At 52.5% G+C, this 19521-nt stretch overlaps 9 protein-coding genes across 9 annotated transcripts; 4 read left to right on the top strand and 5 right to left on the bottom strand.

Annotated features, from left to right (window-relative positions):
* Positions 1-70: 70 nt before the first annotated feature.
* Positions 71-1757, bottom strand: HMPREF1120_02686 (urease accessory protein). Its single transcript, XM_009156731.1, has one exon. It carries the CDS (start codon positions 1488-1490, stop codon positions 477-479), a length of 1014 nt encoding a protein of 337 aa, XP_009154979.1. The 5' UTR covers positions 1491-1757; the 3' UTR covers positions 71-476.
* A 263-nt stretch (positions 1758-2020) lies between these two features.
* HMPREF1120_02687 (aarF domain-containing kinase) lies at positions 2021-4487 on the top strand (the record flags this gene model as incomplete). The annotated part of the gene is made up of 2 exons (XM_009156732.1): positions 2021-3067; positions 3138-4487. 2 exons carry the CDS (start codon positions 2021-2023, stop codon positions 4485-4487), a joined length of 2397 nt encoding a protein of 798 aa, XP_009154980.1.
* HMPREF1120_02688 (uncharacterized protein) lies at positions 2673-5396 on the bottom strand. The gene is made up of 2 exons (XM_009156733.1): positions 4973-5396; positions 2673-4910 (listed from the first exon to the last, which is right to left on the bottom strand). The coding sequence occupies exons 1-2, from the start codon at positions 5303-5305 to the stop codon at positions 4503-4505; spliced, it is 741 nt and encodes a 246-aa protein (XP_009154981.1). The 5' UTR covers positions 5306-5396; the 3' UTR covers positions 2673-4502.
* Positions 5397-6051: 655 nt separating this feature from the next.
* On the top strand, positions 6052-7710 carry HMPREF1120_02689 (5'-AMP-activated protein kinase, regulatory beta subunit; the record flags this gene model as incomplete). The annotated part of the gene is made up of 3 exons (XM_009156734.1): positions 6052-6848; positions 7025-7604; positions 7657-7710. 3 exons carry the CDS (start codon positions 6052-6054, stop codon positions 7708-7710), a joined length of 1431 nt encoding a protein of 476 aa, XP_009154982.1.
* On the bottom strand, positions 6850-9177 carry HMPREF1120_02690 (glycoprotein endopeptidase kae1). The gene has a single exon (XM_009156735.1). It carries the CDS (start codon positions 8948-8950, stop codon positions 7901-7903), a length of 1050 nt encoding a protein of 349 aa, XP_009154983.1. The 5' UTR covers positions 8951-9177; the 3' UTR covers positions 6850-7900.
* Positions 9178-9606: 429 nt separating this feature from the next.
* On the top strand, positions 9607-11210 carry HMPREF1120_02691 (SET domain-containing protein 6; the record flags this gene model as incomplete). The annotated part of the gene is made up of 3 exons (XM_009156736.1): positions 9607-9757; positions 9811-10406; positions 10470-11210. 3 exons carry the CDS (start codon positions 9607-9609, stop codon positions 11208-11210), a joined length of 1488 nt encoding a protein of 495 aa, XP_009154984.1.
* Positions 11197-13974, bottom strand: HMPREF1120_02692 (uncharacterized protein). The gene is made up of 3 exons (XM_009156737.1): positions 13336-13974; positions 12336-13121; positions 11197-12281 (listed from the first exon to the last, which is right to left on the bottom strand). Exons 1-3 carry the CDS (start codon positions 13486-13488, stop codon positions 11499-11501), a joined length of 1722 nt encoding a protein of 573 aa, XP_009154985.1. The 5' UTR covers positions 13489-13974; the 3' UTR covers positions 11197-11498.
* Positions 13975-14962: 988 nt separating this feature from the next.
* On the top strand, positions 14963-16112 carry HMPREF1120_02693 (calcineurin subunit B; the record flags this gene model as incomplete). The annotated part of the gene is made up of 5 exons (XM_009156738.1): positions 14963-15095; positions 15277-15329; positions 15434-15507; positions 15674-16008; positions 16102-16112. The coding sequence occupies 5 exons, from the start codon at positions 14963-14965 to the stop codon at positions 16110-16112; spliced, it is 606 nt and encodes a 201-aa protein (XP_009154986.1).
* A 473-nt stretch (positions 16113-16585) lies between these two features.
* HMPREF1120_02694 (3-isopropylmalate dehydrogenase) lies at positions 16586-19515 on the bottom strand. Its single transcript, XM_009156739.1, has 2 exons — positions 18702-19515; positions 16586-17838 (listed from the first exon to the last, which is right to left on the bottom strand). The coding sequence occupies exons 1-2, from the start codon at positions 18953-18955 to the stop codon at positions 16935-16937; spliced, it is 1158 nt and encodes a 385-aa protein (XP_009154987.1). The 5' UTR covers positions 18956-19515; the 3' UTR covers positions 16586-16934.
* Between the last annotated feature and the right edge of the window lie 6 nt (positions 19516-19521).

Raw genomic sequence — 19521 nt, forward strand, 5'->3', positions numbered from 1 at the left:
ATGCACTTGTCGCTTCAGGGCTTTTCCCTTCTGTATTGCTCGGGTAGATTGCAACCTGAGGTGGTTAGGAGGACAGTGAAGTTGTAATTCATGATCTCGCCCGTACGGTAACTCATGATGAGATGCAGAAATATGATAATTTCCCAAACCACGTTGAGATCTATCTAGTAAGGACCATCATGGTCCAGATTTGAACGGTCCATCTGCTCGTTCGATAAGTATCCGATACCTGCCTAGGTAGGCACATTATGTACTTGTATAACGTCTGTGTTTTCCCCCAGTGACACACAACTTGAACCGCAGTAAAAACCAGTTTAGCCTGGCCAGCTGGAGTAAGCATAATCTCCATCATGAATACCAGCACAAACACTGTAGTTCATTTCCAAGGGTCTATCACACTGCACCAGACGTAACAAGTACGGCGCTTTCCGTTCACGTTCGTTTGTCCATCTCATGAAATTCAAGTTCAATATTGTTCACGAATTAAAAATCCGACTGTACAGCATCTCATGCCTCCCAATCCAAAGATCCATTGCAGGGACGACCTGACCCGCATCATCGGGTTGGAGAAACCAGACAGTTTCGAGGCTTCGACGAATCAAGTCTTGCAAGTCCCTTGAAGCAAGGACCGTTTGAGCCATGTAGGGTCCCATGACGGAGGCTCTGACCGCGGCGCTCACGACGGCTTTGGCATGGTTCAGCAGGAACAAATAGGCCGATTCTTCGAGATTGAGGCCCAGAGCGAGGCTTACCACGCCCCATAGGGGAGCGAGATGGCCGTTCGCCTTTATCGTGGACGTGGATATTGCAGATAACTTGAGATCTTTGGCGAAGACCTCGATGGCGGCGAAGGCCTCGGAATCGAAATTGGAATCGTCATCAGGGTCACGATGCGCCGCTGCCGACGCAAACGCTTTCTCCCATACACTTAGCAAGGCGCGGCCCTGTGCAACGCTCGCCCGGCGTGCCACGGTACATGGTGTAGAGGCGTCCAGGTCGTTGTCGAGATCCATTAGATCCAATGGATCGCGAAACGCAGCTAGGACGTAGGGGACGTTGGTCCATGCGATGGACTGGATTGAGAGTTTGAGGAACTTGTGGAATAGTGACAGGGGCGTCTGGGAAGATGTTTGGCCGGATGTCTGACCAGACGCACGCTCGTGTGGTGATTGTTGCTGCTGCTGTTGTTGTTGTTGTTTGTGGTGTGCTAGGAAGGATTCCAGTCCGCTCGAGTAGGCGAATGAGCCGAGCGGGAGGGCAGAGTCCGATAGGAGCATTAGGTTGTGAGTCGATGGGCCTAGCGGAAGGGAGACAGAGATTTGTATAGAAGAAGAGGAAGAAAACGGTGTGCCCTGGCCCTGGGATTGGGATTTGTCTCTTGATGATCCGGATCCCCCTTCGATGCGACGAAGCAGTGCCTTGGTTGTCTGGAGTTGGGCTTCGAGATCCAGAATCCGCCCGCGCAGGGCGTCGGCGTCTCTGGCATTCATGATATACAGTAATTGACTGATTGACTGACTGACTGACTGAGCAGAGAACAGGACGGGACGGATTCTGGTCTAACGATAGGACCTCACATTGTAGTAGTAGGAAAAGATCTTGGATACGCAGACTCCCAGACTCCGAGTCCCCCTAGAAACCAACCTGAAGGACAAGGCCTGAGGTTATCATTAAAGACAGTGAATATCTGACAGTACCTACCTTTATTAGTACATAAGGCAAAGTGTTCTCTTGCAATGTCATGAGTTCAGGTCGTGTGCACAAGGTTTGTTGCTATTTTAGCTTCAGCTGATTCGGCCAGTTGAACTCATCTCCACTTGATTCCATTTCATCCTGCAAAAGTCGATGATGGTATACATACAACATTTACTGCACCCACTGCCAGTGTGACACTCATAAGTCTTCCGCATCCAATCTCATAGCCACGCCCACAGTGGTGTCGTACCCCTCCAACACTCTCTACTTGGTAAACTGAGTCCCAAGCTGAGCATGGACGAGTAAAGTTTTGTACTGGCCCAGCATGTCCGGCAAAAGAATCCTCGACGCCCTCGCGCTCCTCAATGCGTCTGGAAATGTCGCTTCGAAGCATCTCGCCATCCGCTTGTCCCAAGCCAAACGATATGGACAGACTTCATCTCTCATCAAATCTCTAAAGAGACAGGCCCTCCCTGTGCTGTCCACCGCTGTTTCGCGATTTGGGTCGTCCTCCTCGTCGCAACAACCACCTAGACCTCAATCTGCGAAAGAAGGAATTCACCAGGATCATTTCTACGAACGCTCCGAACAGAACTCAACTACACAGCCACCCTCTACACAGGCACTGGACATTGAACAGGTCAAGGCAACAAGGGCACCCTTGCCAGATGGAACAATACCTCCCGACGACAGCCCTGCTGCTGGAGGGAATGAACATGAATCAGGCGATGGAATGAGCTTTAATAAGCGACCTGTGGCAGAGACGGCGCAGCATCCGATTGAGGCAGACAATAATGGCGGTGGCCGCGATTTGCATGTCAAGTCATCGTCCACCCAGTCCACCATTCCAGACCCGACCCTGGACAGCTCTCTTTCTCCGGACGAGGCTAGAAAACTACAGCGACTGTCCGAAGACCCAATCCCAGCAAGGACGGCCGAACCTCCCACGATAGAAGACAAGAACGAAGGAGAATTTGGGGTAGAACAAGAACAAGATGTCTTCTACCAACCGCCAGACAGTGTGAAGCCGGTCCTCTCGGCCTTGCCTCGTGTCCGTGTTCCCAAGTCTGAAAACGACGTTCAAGCGGGAGACTCCCACATTCCTCCAGGTATCAATGCCGACGTATACTATTCGGGTTCCAAGAAACAAGACCCATCCGAGCCTACAGAGGAGCAGCTGGCGCAACTCTTCCACAATCCGAAACATGCCAAGCTACTGGGAAAGAAGACGGCATATCCCCCGGGCTATGTTCCCGGGTCTAAACGACGGTTTCACATGACGAGAGTCTACCAGCAAAAGACGTCCAACGGAGAGACAGAAAGCATTCGACAGTTGGCGGCCGACATGGCCAAGGATACGGGCAAAAGCAGAGTATGTTCTTATTCCAGACTCCGCAATGGACAATTCCCCTCAACTGATGCTCAGCTGACAGATGACCTAGACGGCGCAAGCACAAGTGGCCCAGCCGTATCAGATGCGCGAGTCGAGGGTTCCTTCAACAAGATTTGGCCGGCTAATTGAGTATGGAGGACTGGCAGCGTCAATGGCCTTTGGAGCCGTCAGCGAAAGTATCAGTCGGTCAGGAGGGCCGGACGGGTCTGTAATGCTGAGCGCCGCGAACATGGAACGCCTGGTAGCCAAGTTGTCCAAGATGCGCGGTGCCGCGCTAAAGCTAGGCCAAATGATGAGCTTCCAAGATGCAAAGATGCTGCCCAAACCCATTCATGAGGTGCTCCAACGCGTCCAAGATAGCGCAGACTACATGCCGGCATCACAGAGAGACGCCGTGATTGCCTCCAATCTAGGTCCCAATTGGCGCGACTTGTTTGAGCAGTTTGAGGAGCGGCCCCTGGCTGCCGCCTCCATCGGACAGGTGCATGGCGCCGTCTTGAAGAAGGACGGCCGCCGTGTCGTCGTCAAAGTCCAGTATCCTGGCGTCGCCGACTCCATCTCTTCGGACCTTAACAATCTTTCCCTGCTTCTCACGGCTTCTCGCCTGTTGCCCAAGGGCTTGTATCTCGATAAGACCATTGCCAATGCCCGCACCGAACTGGCCTGGGAATGTGACTACGAACGAGAAGCCGAAGCGGCGAAAAGGTTCCGGCAGCTGCTCGCAGATGATCAGGAGGCTTTTGCTGTGCCGGAAATCATTGATGAGGCTTCGGGCAAGCAGGTTCTGACCATGGAGCGCATGGAAGGGATTGCAGTCACCAAATTGATTTCTACCCTGACGCAAGAGCAGAGAGACTGGATTGGGACGCAAATCCTCCGCCTGTGTCTAAGAGAAATCACCGAGTTTCGGTACATGCAGACAGATCCGAACTGGACCAATTTCTTCTACAATCCCAAAACCAACAAGCTGGAACTGCTGGATTTTGGTGCATCCAGAGAATACCCTGCATCCTTCGTCGACCTCTACGTCAAGGTTCTTGACGCGGCTGCGAGGAACGACCGGAATGCTTGCAGGGACCTCTCCATCAAGCTGGGTTATTTGACCGGGTACGAATCCAAGACCATGATGAATGCCCATATCGACTCGGTCATAACTCTGGCTGAGCCTTTCACGGATTCGGCGCCCGATCTCTATGACTTTGAGAACCAAACCATCACCGATCGCGTGCGGAGTTTCATCCCAGTCATGCTCAGAGAAAGGCTGGCTCCGCCTCCAGAGGAGACGTACAGTTTACATCGTAAATTGAGCGGTGCTTTTCTCCTGTGCGCAAGACTGGGCAGTCGTGTTAGATGCAAAGATCTCTTTCAGCATGCTCTCGTCAGGGCAGGACTGCGGTGATCCCACACAGTTGTCTCAATATAGCAAATCATCCTCATCTTCCTCACTGTGTTCGAGGATCGTTTCCCGCAGAAGACCGGCTCGGCTCGAACCAGCAACACTTGGACTCAGTGGGCTACTAGACGGACCTGCATGAGACAACTTTCGACCGTCTCGCATGATTTCTTGAAGCAGCGGCTGCGATGCGATCAATCTGGCCTGCACAGCCCGTTTCTGTTGCTCCTCGAGTTGTTGTTGTTTTTGCTTCTTGGCCTCTCTGGCCTTTCTGTAAGATATCGCATCATGCCCTTTGGGCCGGTTTGGTTTTGGGGAAGGTTTCCGGTCCAAGTCGAAGAGCATGACAAAAGTTACCATGGTAAAATGCAGGAGGAGTCCGAGAAGGGTTCCGATCAGGACTGCGCAGCCCAGGAAATACCACACTGCCTGTAAAAGGTGTCAGCCGAGTCTGTCTAGGCCAGAAGCTTTGGTTTATGGAGAGAACTGACCTCGAAACGCGCAAAGATACGCCATGGGATCAACGATATGCGCGCAAGGAAATGCCCTAGGGACACGAAGGGAGTCGATAGTAATACCAAGATGTACCATAGTACCCTCAGCACCAGATAAATCGGAAACAATGCATAGTAGAGCACGGTAATAGTGACTGAAAGCCAACGCGGCCAGCTCCAACCGGTCGTCATCTCACTCGCCAGTATCGGACCATGGTCGGAAGTAGAAGGGAGTGCCAGTATTTCGGACGAGGGAGTTGGGAGTGGCAGCTGATGGTCGAGTGTTCTGCCAGTGATTTGGAGCCGGGTAACCTGGCTTACTGCCAGCATGAGCTGTAAATGTTGGTACCTGGCGTCGTACCTGGTACCAGTGTCTACGAGGTACAGAACCAAGGGTTGACGCAGGAAACATGACGCCGACGTAGTAACAATAATATTGGATTTAAGGAACCTTTGGCTGCAGGCGTCATTATTGGGTCCCCAAGACAGAAGCTTGGTACCCGGAAGTCCTCCCCGCATCGTCCAGTTTGGCCAGCCCAATGGCACCTTCTCCAGGTCTAAGGACCCTCTAATTAAGCTGCAGGTGCCCTTACATTAACTGACGTTTACCTAAAGTCTCCCTGGGCTTAGGTTCGAGCAACGCAGTGTAGCGCAGCCACTAGGCACTTGGCCTACCGCCGTCCCCCTCTGCGCTCCCCATCTCTGGTTACTCTCGTTCAATTGCTACTGTGCCAGCAGCTACTACTACCGACTGCCTACCACTACTAGCAGCGAGTACGGTATTAGTGAGAACGTCACCAAGCCTCAAGTTGAGCTTGGAGATCATTCACTGCGTCGCCAGCGATCCTGGCTCTCATTCTACTTCTTCCCCCTGTTTGCATCTTCCGCCCTCCGTCCTCCGATCTTCTGGGACTCGAGACACCGGATGTTCATTCACTTGGAGCCTACGAAGTTCTCTTCTGATTTCCTGTCTCCGTGATAAGCCTCACCGTGAGTAGGGGTGATTCCCTCTACTCTTCGCAGGTGTCGCACGACAGCCGAGTCCACATACCGCAAACCAACCTAGAACCCTCAAAATGGGACAACAACAATCCTCTGAGAAGGGCTCGAGTTCGAGGACTGGGACCCCTCAAGCCGAGAGAGACCGCAAGGTTTCTCGCAGAGTCTCCATCCAAGCCCTATCGCAAAGTCGAGCAACCCCCGTTGACCCATCAGCGACAAAGGACACCGCAGTTGCGCAAACCACCTCCCAACACCTAGACAAACCCGATTTGCAACAGTATTTGCAAGCTTCTTCGTCTCCCGACCAGCAAGCAAGAGCTGGCAAAGTCGAGAGGTCGTCCTCCAGAGCCTCGCGTGCGCATAGAAATGAGTTGGAACAGCGACCGAAACAACAACCATCACCTGCTCCGGCGCCGCCGCAAGCATCGGGCCCAATGGATGTCCCAGCATCGAGGAGCAAGCAGGAATCGGTGGACGAACCGGTCGAGGAACCTAATAACACCTACCACGATCGACGGTATACGCCAGTGGCCCAACTTCGCCCTCCACGTCTTCCTCTGCCCATAGCTGATGTGCCTATCCCCGAATCGCCTACCTTGCTCCCAGTCGATAGAGGAAATGCAGATGTTCCCATTTTCGAGACAGATGAGCCTCTCTCTGCCATCGAACCTCAGACTACCAGGAAAAGTTCTATGTTGAGTACGACAACGCAGTCTGAGGAAGAGGTAGGAGAGGAACTGCAGCCTTTCGCGGTCGATACTGCCACGGCTCAAACTGTTCCTACAGTCATCGAATGGAACCATGGCGGGAATAAGGTCTACGTGACGGGTACGTTTGCGAATTGGGAAAAGAAATATAGACTTCATCCGAGGTGGGTTTCATCCTTTTGATTCTTTATTTTGTTGTGTCAGACACGACACCCTTGAACCATGCCACGAGGTGCTTGGGTCCGTCGAGCCCGAGTTACGGACAAGCTTTCTTGTCCATCGGCGCCATAATATACCTTGCAGGGCCGCCCTCTGCTATAGCAGGCTGACATTATAACAGAAAGAACGGTCCTGGCATGTTCACCACCATTAATCTTCCCTCTGGCACGCATCATCTTAAATTCGTGGTGGACGGTGAAATGGTCACGAGCCCGGATCTGCCGACGGCGGTCGACTTCAACAATTTTCTCGTCAATTACATCGAGGTTGCCACAGAGGACCTTACCAAGCCGAGGAGGGAAAGCGCCCAAACAGGTAGTAAATCGTCAGCACTTGCGGCCGTCGAGCATGAGCACGGTCGATCTGGAACTCATACACCTGTTTCCGAGATGGGAGAGCCTCAAGCAGAGGAGATTCCAGAAGGCGATTTCCGGCAACTTGTTCCACAAGCCCTGTTGGATATTGACCTTCCAGAGGATGACCACCGGTATCATAATGCGGTCCGAGTCATCCAAGAAAGCCCAGCACCTCCAGCCCTGCCTCTCTTCCTAAGCAGATCCATCTTAAATGGCGTACTACCGGTCAAGGACGATAACAGCGTCCTCACCCTGCCCAACCACACCGTCTTGAACCATCTCATGACCAGCAGTGTTAAGAACGGTGTGTTGGCGACCAGTGTGACGACCCGATACAAGAAGAAGGTGAGTGTGGCCCTTGACGAGCGCTTTCTGCATGCTAACCGGCCTGTTTTAGTACGTGACGACAATTTCATTCAAACCAGTGCCTCAGTTCCAGACGGCTCAATAGCGATGAATGGTAGCGGGTGCCGCGGGTTGCGTGTTGTTTTGTTGGCGAGCATTGATTGCATTTCGGGCATCAACGATTTCATGACTTGATGATCAAACGAGGACCAAGAGGAGCCTCTCTCATTGTATGCTTCGCGTGTGCTCGTAAGGTGGGAAGCCCCCACCGCAGCATAGAATACTTTGGGTGAAATTCAATCTTCTCTCCACGCGACGTGAACGTCGTCTGTGCGAAATCTCTGTGTGCAAGTGCTTTCCTCCAGCGGAGTTGAGAAGCCGGTTTTGTAGGCAAGGAGACCAGCGTGGGCAATCATGATACCATTGTCGATGCAAAATCTTTCATCAGTAGCATAGACGCTACCACCGCGATCCTTGGCCATGATGCCCATCATCTCTTGAAGTCTCTCGTTGCACCCCACGCCGCCGACAATCAAGACCTGGTTTGAGCCGACGTGGGCCATGGCTCTCTCGGTGATCTCGACCAGCATAGCAAAAACAGTTTCTTGAAGAGAGAAGCAGAGATCTTCCGGGGTGACCACGTCTCCAGTGATAGGGTCCTTGAGTGTGCCGGCCCTCATGTTACCCGCGAGTTCGTCAACCCGGGCCAGTATTCCGCTGAATGAACAGTCCATGCCTTTGACCGCGTACGGAAGGTCCAAGAGGACTTTGCCCTTCTTGGCCAACTGCTCGATGTTATAACCGGGGGCCGGGTCGTTGGAAATGTTCAGTGTCCGCGCAAATCTGTCCAGACAATTGCCGACGGCGATGTCCAGGGTCTCGCCGAAGATGCGATAGCGCTGCGTACTGTAGGCAATGACTTGAGTGTTGCCTCCGGAGACGTATAGGACGACCGGATTCGTGGCCCCCGTGATCTCCCGCCCCATCTCGATGTGGCCGACGCAATGGTTGACCCCGACGAGCGGTTTGTTCCACAGCAGACTCAGCGTCCTGGCGGCGATGGCGATGCTCTGCAGTGGTGCTCCCATCCCAGGTCCCTTGGTGTAGCAGATACAGTCAATGTCCTGCAATTTCACCCCCGCCTCCGCCATGGCTTGCTTGACTAGCCGCGCGACATGGGCCCGGTGGTGCTTGGCCGTGTCCTTGGGCAAGAAGCCTTCTCCAGGCGGCGACACGTACGTGTCCCGGATGTTAGATAGGATTTGCGCCGGCCCTCCTTTCAGGGGTTGCAGAATCACGCCTACTCCTAGTTTGTTGGCGGAGCCTTCGAGACCGATGGCAATCATTTTGTTTGTTTGTTGAAATTAAGGACGACTTGAATGGACTGGACCTAGACTTGCTGCCTTTCTCCAAGTTGTCGACAGTCAGTACGACTGGACAAGCGAACAACCAGGTTGCACGGCCTAGACCAAAGGTACAGATGGTTCTTATGTATGGGACTGCAAGGGGGAATGTCGTCGTCCTTACTTGCTGTCGCTTTCTTCATGTGAACTACTGGTACCTACGGAACGACTCACGAGGCTAAGAGAGGATCAAATATCAAGCGGAGCAGGCTACAAAATGTTGCATTAGGACTAGTGTGTCGGAGAGCCATAGTACTAGTACTACTATGACCTAGCATACAACTCACGTGACTGTCCTGGACCCTGGCTGGAGGCTTCACCACCAGACTCGGACCAATGACGCACATGTTCACAAGCTGTCTTAGTAATCCATCCACTGCGGAGCCAGAGACTGCGTTTTAATGATTCAAGTCTGTTCTTGTCGGCTTCTCAAAACCTTGAAAGGCCGATGCCTTGGCGCGCAAGCGGTGTCCCTCGAGTCCTCCCAGTACAACCACCGCAGAGTCTCTGTTCGCACATTCTTCAGGCCTGGTGATCTTGCATTTACTTAGGCACTTTCTTTTCCTGTCGCTCAGTCCATCCAGCGGCTTTGTTTTGCAATGGCAGCCCCAATGCAGGAGCCGGACACCCTGGGATTTGACCAGACGACGACGCAGTTCGTGAACTGGTTCACCGCGGCTAATGGAACCCGACTTAGTCCCAAGGTTCAGTTGAAGGATCTCAGGCATGAGAACGCTGGAAGAGGCGCTGGTATGGTTCACACGTCCTTTTGTCAATGTCCATTGCTCACAACTGGCCTCCAGTCGCGATAGCAGATATCGCCTCAGATGAAGAATTGTTCGCAATTCCTCGATCCCTGGTCCTCACTACCGCGACATCCAGCATTCCCCGCTCCGTCCTCAAGGAACTAGAGGACAAGGGTGCCACCGGGGCATGGCCGCCATTGATCGTGACCATCATCTACGAGTATTTGCGAGGAGAGTCCTCTCCGTGGCATCCCTACTTCAAGATCCTGCCCACCACCTTCAACACCCTCATGTTTTGGAATGATGCCGAGCTTGCCGAGTTACAAGCCAGTGCAGTGGTTGACAAGATTGGGCGTCGTCAGGCCGAGGAAGAATGGCAAAACACCATCATTCCTACAATGGCAGACCACCCTGATCTCTTTCCTGTGGGCGGGTCCTCCGCGAAACTCATCGAACTTGCCCACATGGCTGGCAGTTTGATCATGGCGTACGCTTTCGATATCGATCGAGACGACATGGAAGATGACAATGACAACGACAAAGACGGCGCTGATTCTGCAGACGACGAGTTCGAGGAGGATGACGAAGATGAGCCATTCAAGGGCATGGTGCCATTTGCCGACATGTTGAATGCTGACGCCGACAAGAACAATGTTTGTCTTACCCACCTATGCACATATTTCCTTCTCACTGACCGACTTTTGTCTCTTTTTCAGGCTCGTCTGTTTCAGGAACCTGACTACCTCATCATGAAGGCCACAAAGCCAATCTCAGCCGGCGAGCAAATCTTCAACGACTATGGCCCTCTCCCTCGCTCCGACCTTCTCCGTATGTATGGCTATGTCACCGATAACTACGCTCAGTACGATGTCGTCGAGTTCTCGCATGACCTTTTGCTCGAGGTGGCTGGGAAACACAGCAAGAGCAAGGATCAAGTATGGCGGGAGCGTGAACAGCAACTTGATGAACTTGGTGTGTTAGACGACGGTTATGCTATTACCCGGCCCGAGTACGACACCCAAGGTCTCCAGGATGTGCTTCCTGGACAGGTACACATGCTCTTGCGAGCTCTTTGTGCGCGTGAAGATGACCCCAAAGCCCTCAAGAAGCCCAAGGACGCTGTCACAGTTGAAGAAGCCGCTCTGCTACAGGCAGTGCTTACCAAGAAGCTGAGCGAGTATGCCACGTCTTACGAGACAGACCAGGCAATTTGGGGCGCCCTGCGGTCGAACCCTCCTGGTTTCAATGTGCCAGCCGGTTGCAATCCGCAGCGATTCTGGATGGCACTCCAGGTCAGGATAGGCGAGAAGGAAATCTTGCGACAACTAATTGCATTATGCCAGGCGCACATCAAGCAGAAGTCCGAGGAAGTCGCTGCTGGAGCGTCCAAGCGAAAACACGACGGCAGCACAGATACGCAATCAAGGAAAACGGCAAGAAGAGAAAAACACCGGTGATGTCTTTGTGGAGTGTGAGTTGTGTCATTCATTTTGAATGATTTGAGGCGCTGGCCTCAAAGTACTATGTACAGGGTGTTTGTGTGCCGACAACAAGAAGCTTGCTGTCTCCGGCAACATCTGGTTTCCATCCAAGGCGATCATCATAACGAAATCTTACACGCCCCAGACGAGGCGATCCTGCAATCAAACAGGTTCCAGCGGCATCTCAGCCGCGAGAAGAGAGTTTTTGAATTGTGCTCTCCGGTAAAACGTTGCAAAAAGAGGTGTCCGATGATTCAAGACATTTCACGAAGGTGCAGGTACTGGTGTTGCTTGGGTGTTGGTCGTTGATGGTGGGTGACTTGGCCCACCGCTCTCGATTTGAGCTCTTCTGGCCGACATGGCCTGAGCATCGGCCTGCCGGCTGCTGCCGAGGAGATATGCTCGTTGGGACATTCGAGAAAAGATCATGTCTTCAGACGAATCCACGTCGAGCATCTCGTCATCGTCCGAATCGAATTTGAATCTATCATCTTGCGAAGGGTCTCGGTGCATCCGAGGAAGTTTCCGGTCGATCATGACGCGCCCGCCTCTACCTATCCTCCGTCGAAATGATGGCATGTGTCCGACAGTGTCCTCATCTGCAGGACTGGCGTAACGGAAAAGTGTGGAAGGTCGTGACACATCCTTCATTACCACATCTACTCCATCAGGCTGTTGCTGTTGTTGCTGCTGCTGCTGCTGCTGCTGCTGCTGCTGCTGCTGAGCCTCGTCATCCGAGATACTAGCTGGCGGTGTGGGGAGGTATTCAGTTGCAGCCATGGCTTCTCTGAAGAGACCGTCTGGTTCTGGACAGCTGTCTTCAAGCTCTGGGGTAAGTGGTGCCATTGTCTTGTCAACAAACCCTTCATTCCATCTGATGTGTTTCTCAATGTTGGTTTGGATTTCTTTCTGGATTTCACGTTCCCTAGCGGCGGTGACCTCCTCCAGAGTTCGAAGTTCGGTCCCTTGCCCAGATGCCATTGGCATCCTGAGTTGCTGAGCTATCGCAGCTTGGTTGGGGGTCATGCCAGACGGCAATTTTTGCTTCTGCGCAGACAGGTAAGTCTGGGAGGCTTTCTTGCTGGGTGCAACAAGGATTACCTTTTGGTTGACGAGGAGATCCTCATCGCCTTTGATGCCCAACTTTCGCTTGGTGTCTCGGAGCGCCGTCCGCTGCTCGAACAGCAGCCGGTCTGTCTCCAAACATTCCTTTCGAAGCAGCTCTCTTCGCTTTACCATTAACAGGATGCCTCGAGCCGTCTCCAGCTCAAGCCGCAGTTTGCGCAGCTTGTCAGCACTCTGAGCATCTCGATTTCTCGTCTTGCGAATCTGGCGCAGTTCTCTTCTCCGGAAGCACACATATGGGTCTGCATCATCGGACTCTTGGCCAGTCTCGAATTTCAGACGAGGAGCCAAAGGACGGTTACCTGTGGCGGTACGCCGAGCCTTCCAATGCTCATATATTAACTTGGAGAAGACGCGAACATGGGCAGGCGTGTCCTCGTCGAACTGTTCCTGCAGTTCTTCTAAAGGTAAGACGGGCGGGCTATCGACAGCAGCAAAGGGTTGCTTGGCTTGAGCAGTTTCTTCAAAGAAGTTCATAACCTCTTCGAATTGGTCTTCGGTGCAAGGAGCCTGACCAGCAGGCAATCTAGCATTGAGAAGCTTCAAGGCAAGTTCATCCTCTTCATCCATGCAATATGCCACTCCAGAACAGTCTTCGACTGTAGCGGAGAAGCGGATGTAGGTGGCAGGCTGTTTCCAACCCTTGGGGTAAAGAACGTCATACTGGACATCACTGGCAATGGTAGGTGGAGTTGGAATGTAGGCATCTTTGGCTTTCTCGGCCTTTTCAGCCGCCTTTATGGCTTGTTGGAGATGGTATTCCTGAAAGTGAAGTGCGGGTTAGTATTGCCACTGCACGGAGCGAACAGAATGGATGGGCGGTGTTGGCAATAAGAAGCGAAGAGTGTTTGTGCCAAGGTGTGGTGGTGACTAAGCAGGGTGGGAAAGGACAGAGCGACAAGAATGGCATGAAGCAGGAGTGAACAGGTAGGGAAAGAAAGAGGAAAATAGCTGCAGGTGCAGGGCGAGCACATACCGCTTCTTCGGCCTTTTCAACACCAGTTTCTATGGCAACACGTTGAAGATCATAGTCGACAAGAGGCTCGACTTGATCTTCACGAAAAATTGGAACATTTTGTTTGGCGTTGAGTTTCTTGGGGCGGGTATGCCTGCCTGCCGCGCGCGACATGGACGCTTTTGGGCGACAACCTCATCAAGGAAGACCCGAAGCCCGCCGCAGCACCGGCGCACCCAAGTAGAATAATTAGAAAACGGTGGTCAATAATTCACCAAACCGACATGAAAATGTAGCGCTTGATGCAGTGAGATGCTTTATCGCCTTTGAATGATGAAAAACGCGCCGGGTGCGGGCGTTTTCGATGGGAGAAGAATTTTTGCAGCTCGTGGTGGGTGTGGTGGTTGAGCGTGTGCGAGGCAGCAAAGAGTGCAGGTTTGCAGGTGCGCAGGTTGCAGGTTGGCTTGCGTGGGGGGAGGCAAGGGAGCGAGAGAGAGCGAGAGAAGGCGAGAGGAGGAAGAAACGTGATGAGAGACGGGACGAGATGGCGCAGTGCCAGTGTCAGTGCAGTCAGTAAGGCCGGGAAGGGCGCAAATAATTGCGATGATTGTCATTATTTGATGGGGTTCGGGTGATGCAAGAGTCACTGCTACTGGGCAAAGATTGCAAGTAGAATAGCGGGTGCAATGGTGCCTGCTAGGGGAGGTTTAGGCACTCATGGTCAAGGGCGTTAGGTAAGGGGCCACACGGCAGCAAGCCTAAAAGCTAGTCTGTTCTAGGCGGGGTGTGCGCCCGGTGCAATCTGCACGGATGCCTGCACTCCTGCACTTGGTATTCTATGCTCGACTGTAGCACGTGTACAGTGAATCATTGAGTCGAACTTAGGTACGGAGCAACATATGCACCTACAATGTAGGTAGCAAGTTGGCGCAACATCACACCAGGCACCTAGGTGCCAGGACTTTGCTCCAGCCATATGTACACGCAATCATACTAGGTATACAAAATTATAGTGGTATAATCGGACTGGTTCTAGATTCACTGCAATCAGTTCTGATCATGATTCAGTGACGCTTCGGGCTTAGATACCTAGATACCTAGATACCTGGAGAGCAGCACTCATAACAAGAACCTCGAGGCGTTTTGAGATTTCGAGGTGCTAGACAGTGTTGTGTGCACAGCTTTCCTCTTGGCGTCCGCCTCGATCGTACCTAAACAACCCTCCAGCTGAGTCAGCTGAGGCGCGCGCTGACGCCATATACATAAATAGTCTAGCGTCATCCCACAAACTGTGGCGCCACGAACCTGTGGCTCGTGAGCCATGAACTCCAAGTGACTGCGGACTGGACTTGTTCGGCCTCCGCTGCGCTGCGCTGCATGTTTCACAGTGCACGAGATCTGAGAGTCTGCCAACATACAACCTCGAACAACATTCTTCTACATTTTTTTCCAGAGCCTAGTCCAACAACACGATACCCCGCGACTTGATTACGGTAGACCACTGCAGTCTTTGTTCTCGCCTGTGATATCTCGACTGCGTCGTCTCCCCTATTCCTTTCGACTATAAACCCCCATCTCCGAGCCCAGCCTTACCGCTGACACTTGACCACGAGCTCGACATACATCTTCGACACACGACGGTCTCGTCATGGCTACACCAGCATACGGCGCCCAGTCCGGCACAGTTGCCGAACCCAACAATGCTGCCCTCTACGATGCTCGGAGAAGACAAACCGTGACGGGTTCCCAGATCCTAGATAACATTGTGTCCGGTTCCAATTGTGCGTTTCCACTCCCACTTCATCCCCTCTCGATATTTATGGCTTCTGGCCGTGAGTCTCGGGCTGCATGAAAGGGCAAGAGCAGGGATGTTCAGCGCGGTGTGACTTGCAGGACCGGAGGCCACTATAACAGAACAAACGAAGCGAGAGATGATCAGGCACTAACGAACCGTTCATACAGTCGACCGAGATGAAGTGGATAGACTACGGAAGAGGTTCATGAAACTGGATAAAGTAAGGACCCTTTCCTCCGAGCTGAAGTTTGTCCATGTGGCCGGCGGCGGCTGGGGCCGTGCGTGGTTGGGTACTGGTACTGACAAACGAACCAAAACTTGTAGGACAACAGCGGCACCATTGAAAGGGAAGAGTTCTTGTCGTTACCACAAGTCTCATCGAATCCTTTAGCCACGAGGTAAGAGACAAGAAATGGCAGCTCCTTGTTTCGCGCTGCCATCATCTCCCTTTTTAGGCCGACAGGGGTGGTGCAGTGGTGCTATGGTTTCCTGTCTCGTGACCCTTTGCACCTACGCTGCGTTCAAGACATTTTATTCTAACGGGTTCTCTTTGGGGCTGTGCAGAATGATTGCCATTTTCGACGAAGACGGTGGCGGCGATGTCGACTTCCAAGAATTCGTTCTCGGTCTCTCGGCGTTCTCGTCCAAGGGCAACAAAGAAGAGAAACTGAAGTTCGCGTTTAAGGTCTACGACATCGATCGTGACGGCTACATTTCCAATGGAGAACTTTTCATCGTGCTCAAGATGATGGTCGGGAGTAACTTGAAGGATCAGCAACTCCAGCAGATTGTCGACAAGACCATCATGGAGGCCGACAAGGATGGCGATGGCAAGATCAGCTTTGAGGAGTTTACCCAGATGGTCGAGAGCACGGATGTCAGTATGAGCATGACGTTAGGTAAGTTGTCAACAGACTATCATTTACTCTCACGAGGGAGGTGGTTGCAAGAAAGAAAGCGATTTGGCTTGCTGACCGCAACCCTCACAACAGATCAATTCTGAGCAAGCTTTGCTTTTGATATTCATCCATGATCAGATCGGCCTTACAGGCCTGACTGGGTTACGGCCGATGGGCGGTGCGTGGTGTGGCTCTCTAGACTCCCGGAGAGTCAGATACTGCAGATTCACTGCAGATTGCTGCGATGCCAGTGGTGCTTGAGTTTAGCGGCAAACGAAATGACATCCGACACGACATTGTTACCTACCTAACATTTGCCGTTGCGAATCACGACACTAACAGTCCCACCCGATACCCATGGATTGGGCTGACACACACGGGTTATGGCTAAAACACACATTTTACAACCTGAGCGAGATCCGAGCCATCTTCCTAGTTACTGTATACTGTGTCCTCTTTGCTTAATCCTGGCTACTTCCACCTCCTCTGGGCTCAGGTTTCCTCCACTTCCACATAAATTCCTTGTCGTCCGTCCTAGCCATGCGAAGGACTGACAGAAGTTCAATTCGAGGAGTGTGTTTTCTTCGAATTCAACTGACTTGAGGCGCCAACAAATGTTGTCAACAGGGAAGAGGATACTGTTGTACTAGAACGTACACTAAGTACAGCTCGTGCTACCGCTACAGGAGACGAGAACGGCCACCTTGACCGCCACAAAATGCGACGATGTGTTTCTGAGACTTTCATTTTTGAATCTCTCTCATTTCCTTCTTTCCATTTTCAGTTCGGTTCAGTTTCTTTTGCATTAGTCCAACATACGTACCTAGGTAGGGACGTATGTATATGCATATGTACCTACTATATATGTCCACTGTTTTGGGGGGTTTTTTCCTTGGTCATCCCAAATCCCCATTTTGTTCGCTTCTTCATTGGTTCCCCTTCAGGATGCCCTGGAGGACATTGCAGACAGCATCACCGATCTCCCTCGTAGTAGCTTTCCCGCCGAGATCGCCGCTTCTGATTTCAAGACCACCAATATCCTTTCCATCGAGGACCTTTTGAACAGCCTGCTCAACAGCAGCAGCTTCGTGAGCCAGACCAAAAGAATAGCGTAACATCATAGCAGCGCTCAAGATCTGGGCGACAGGATTGACTATCCCTTTGCCAGCAATGTCGGGAGCCGAGCCATGAACAGGCTCATAGATACCATTACACCGACTCTTGCCGTCCGGGACACCACAGAGACTTGCCGAAGGCAAAACCCCGAGGGTTCCCACCACGCCACCAGCCTGGTCAGACAACATATCGCCGAAAGTGTTGTCGGTGTGGATGATACCATTGAACATGCTTGGGTTCTTGACCATCAGCATACTCAGCGAATCAGCGAGCTGGTGTTTGAGCGGGATATGGGGAAACTCTTTGGCGAACACCTCGGACGTGACGCGGCGCCAGAGTCGGCCTGAGGCAAGCACGTTGGCCTTGTCACTTGACCAGACTGTTGCGGGCGGCCCGGTCCCTTTGCCTTTGCCATCCTGGCCCATGGTCGTGGCTAGGGCTGCTGCGACGCGTGCACATCGCTCGATTTCGTCGCGTCGGTATGCCCATGAGTCGCTGGCGAAGTCGGATTCTTCGACTTTGGGCCCAAAGTAGGCGCCGCCGCAGTTCTCTCGTAGCAGGATAAAGTTGGTTCCTTCGGCGATTGATTCTTTGAGTGGGGATAATGGGATCAGGGATCGTGAGTAGAATGTGCACGGGCGGATGTTGGCGAATGCGTTGAGGTGTTGGCGGAGGCGGAGGAGGCCGGATTCGGGGTTGGGGTATGTTGTGCCCCTGTTGACGAAAGAGATGATTGTCAGTCATTTGACAACAGGACGAGGTTTTCGTCTCAGGAAGACATAAAAGAAGCGCTGGCCTGCTCTGGCAAGAGACCGAAATCACTTGGAGCGCCGGCAAACATACAATGTGGGCAAGAATGAGGAAACACCTAAGACATTTGCAGATGTAATAGCAGGGAAACAACATATAAGCCAGGAACTTGAAGCCGAACTTGAATCATCAGACCAAACCGGAAGCCAGAAGACAGAAGCAAGAAACAAGCCGCAGCAAAGAACAAGAACAGGCAGAGTAGTTAAACTCAACAGTAGAAGCCACTACACCCACGAGGGCCAAAGAGTGGTTGGTCCACGTCCAGTCCAGTCCACACGCATCGTATCGTACCCGTACCCGTACCGCACCCCTTCAAGTTTGAGCGTGGTATAATGTATAGGTAGGTAGTCGTGAACTTGAACCGCAAGAAAGACGCGATGTATTCAGATCCACCCTTCATCTGGCCCGCTGGACTCGAAGCCACGAACAGCGCCCTCAAATATTCCATTTTTTGTGCTTGCAAGCCTGGGTCTCATCCACCCACTCAAGACAGGCAGGAAGGCAGGCAAAAGCAAGATAAGACAAATCACCTGACCCCGGACCCAAACTCCAAAGCCAAGTCTGCCCTGACCTGACCAGAAGACCTGATCTCTCGGGAGATACTGCTACAGGAGCTGGAATGGACTCGATATCATCCATGCACACTTGCACCAGAACAGCATAGCACAGCACAGAAACGCAACAGACTTGCATTGCAACGCAACCAAGCGACACAACACAAACCAGACCAAAATTTCACATTCGAAACGAGGGCAACTCAAACTCACCACTCAGGTCCACCCACACTACCGAACAAAACGGCATCACTTTCCTCCTTCGCGATCCTCAACACCTCGTCCGTGATCGGTGTACCATGCTTGTCGATGCTGCATCCACCCGCGATCTGGTGATTATATTGAAACTTGACCTTTCCGTCCGAGGCTGTCTCAACGACGTCGAGGACGCGAAGGGCTTCGGCCATGACTTCGGGCCCGACGTGGTCGCCTGGGAGAACGAGGATACGGAATGTTTGAGAGGACATGGTGACGACGGACCACAGGAGTTCACAAGCAGTCGAGGAAGAGGAACGATTGCTCTTTCTTGATCAGTGGTGTTGTGTAAAGACAAGAGCCAGTGGTGGTGGTGGTTGTAGATGTTGATGTTGGTGGTGGTAGTGGTGAGTCCCCCGATGGCCGGCTTCGGCTGTAATTTTGTAATACCAATCAATACGTGGAGAGGACCAGGTAAAGCCCCAGCACACCCCGCTGAAAAGAGAGGGAGGAGATTCACAGCCGGGGCAAGCCTTGCCACTGGTGCTCGTTGTGATGACCTCCTATTGCCAGCTCTTCAATTGGAGAATCGAAAACGAAAAGGACGGAGATGGAGCCGTTAAACAACTTTATGCGGTACAGTCCGAGAGACTCGGAGACCAAGGATATCGGCGTCGACATCGGAGCACTCGACAATTCGATTGCGGGGGAGCAGTCGTACTGTCCTCGGCTCAGCCTGGCCTGGCCTTGTCACGTGCTCCGATATCATAATGATACCGGGGGACTAGACGACCATCAAGACGAGCCCGGAAGAGATAAAAGCAAAGGCAAACTACTA

The sequence above is a fragment of the Exophiala dermatitidis genome (assembly GCF_000230625.1).
Source record: "Exophiala dermatitidis NIH/UT8656 unplaced genomic scaffold supercont1.2, whole genome shotgun sequence".
Classification (NCBI taxonomy): domain Eukaryota; kingdom Fungi; phylum Ascomycota; class Eurotiomycetes; order Chaetothyriales; family Herpotrichiellaceae; genus Exophiala; species Exophiala dermatitidis.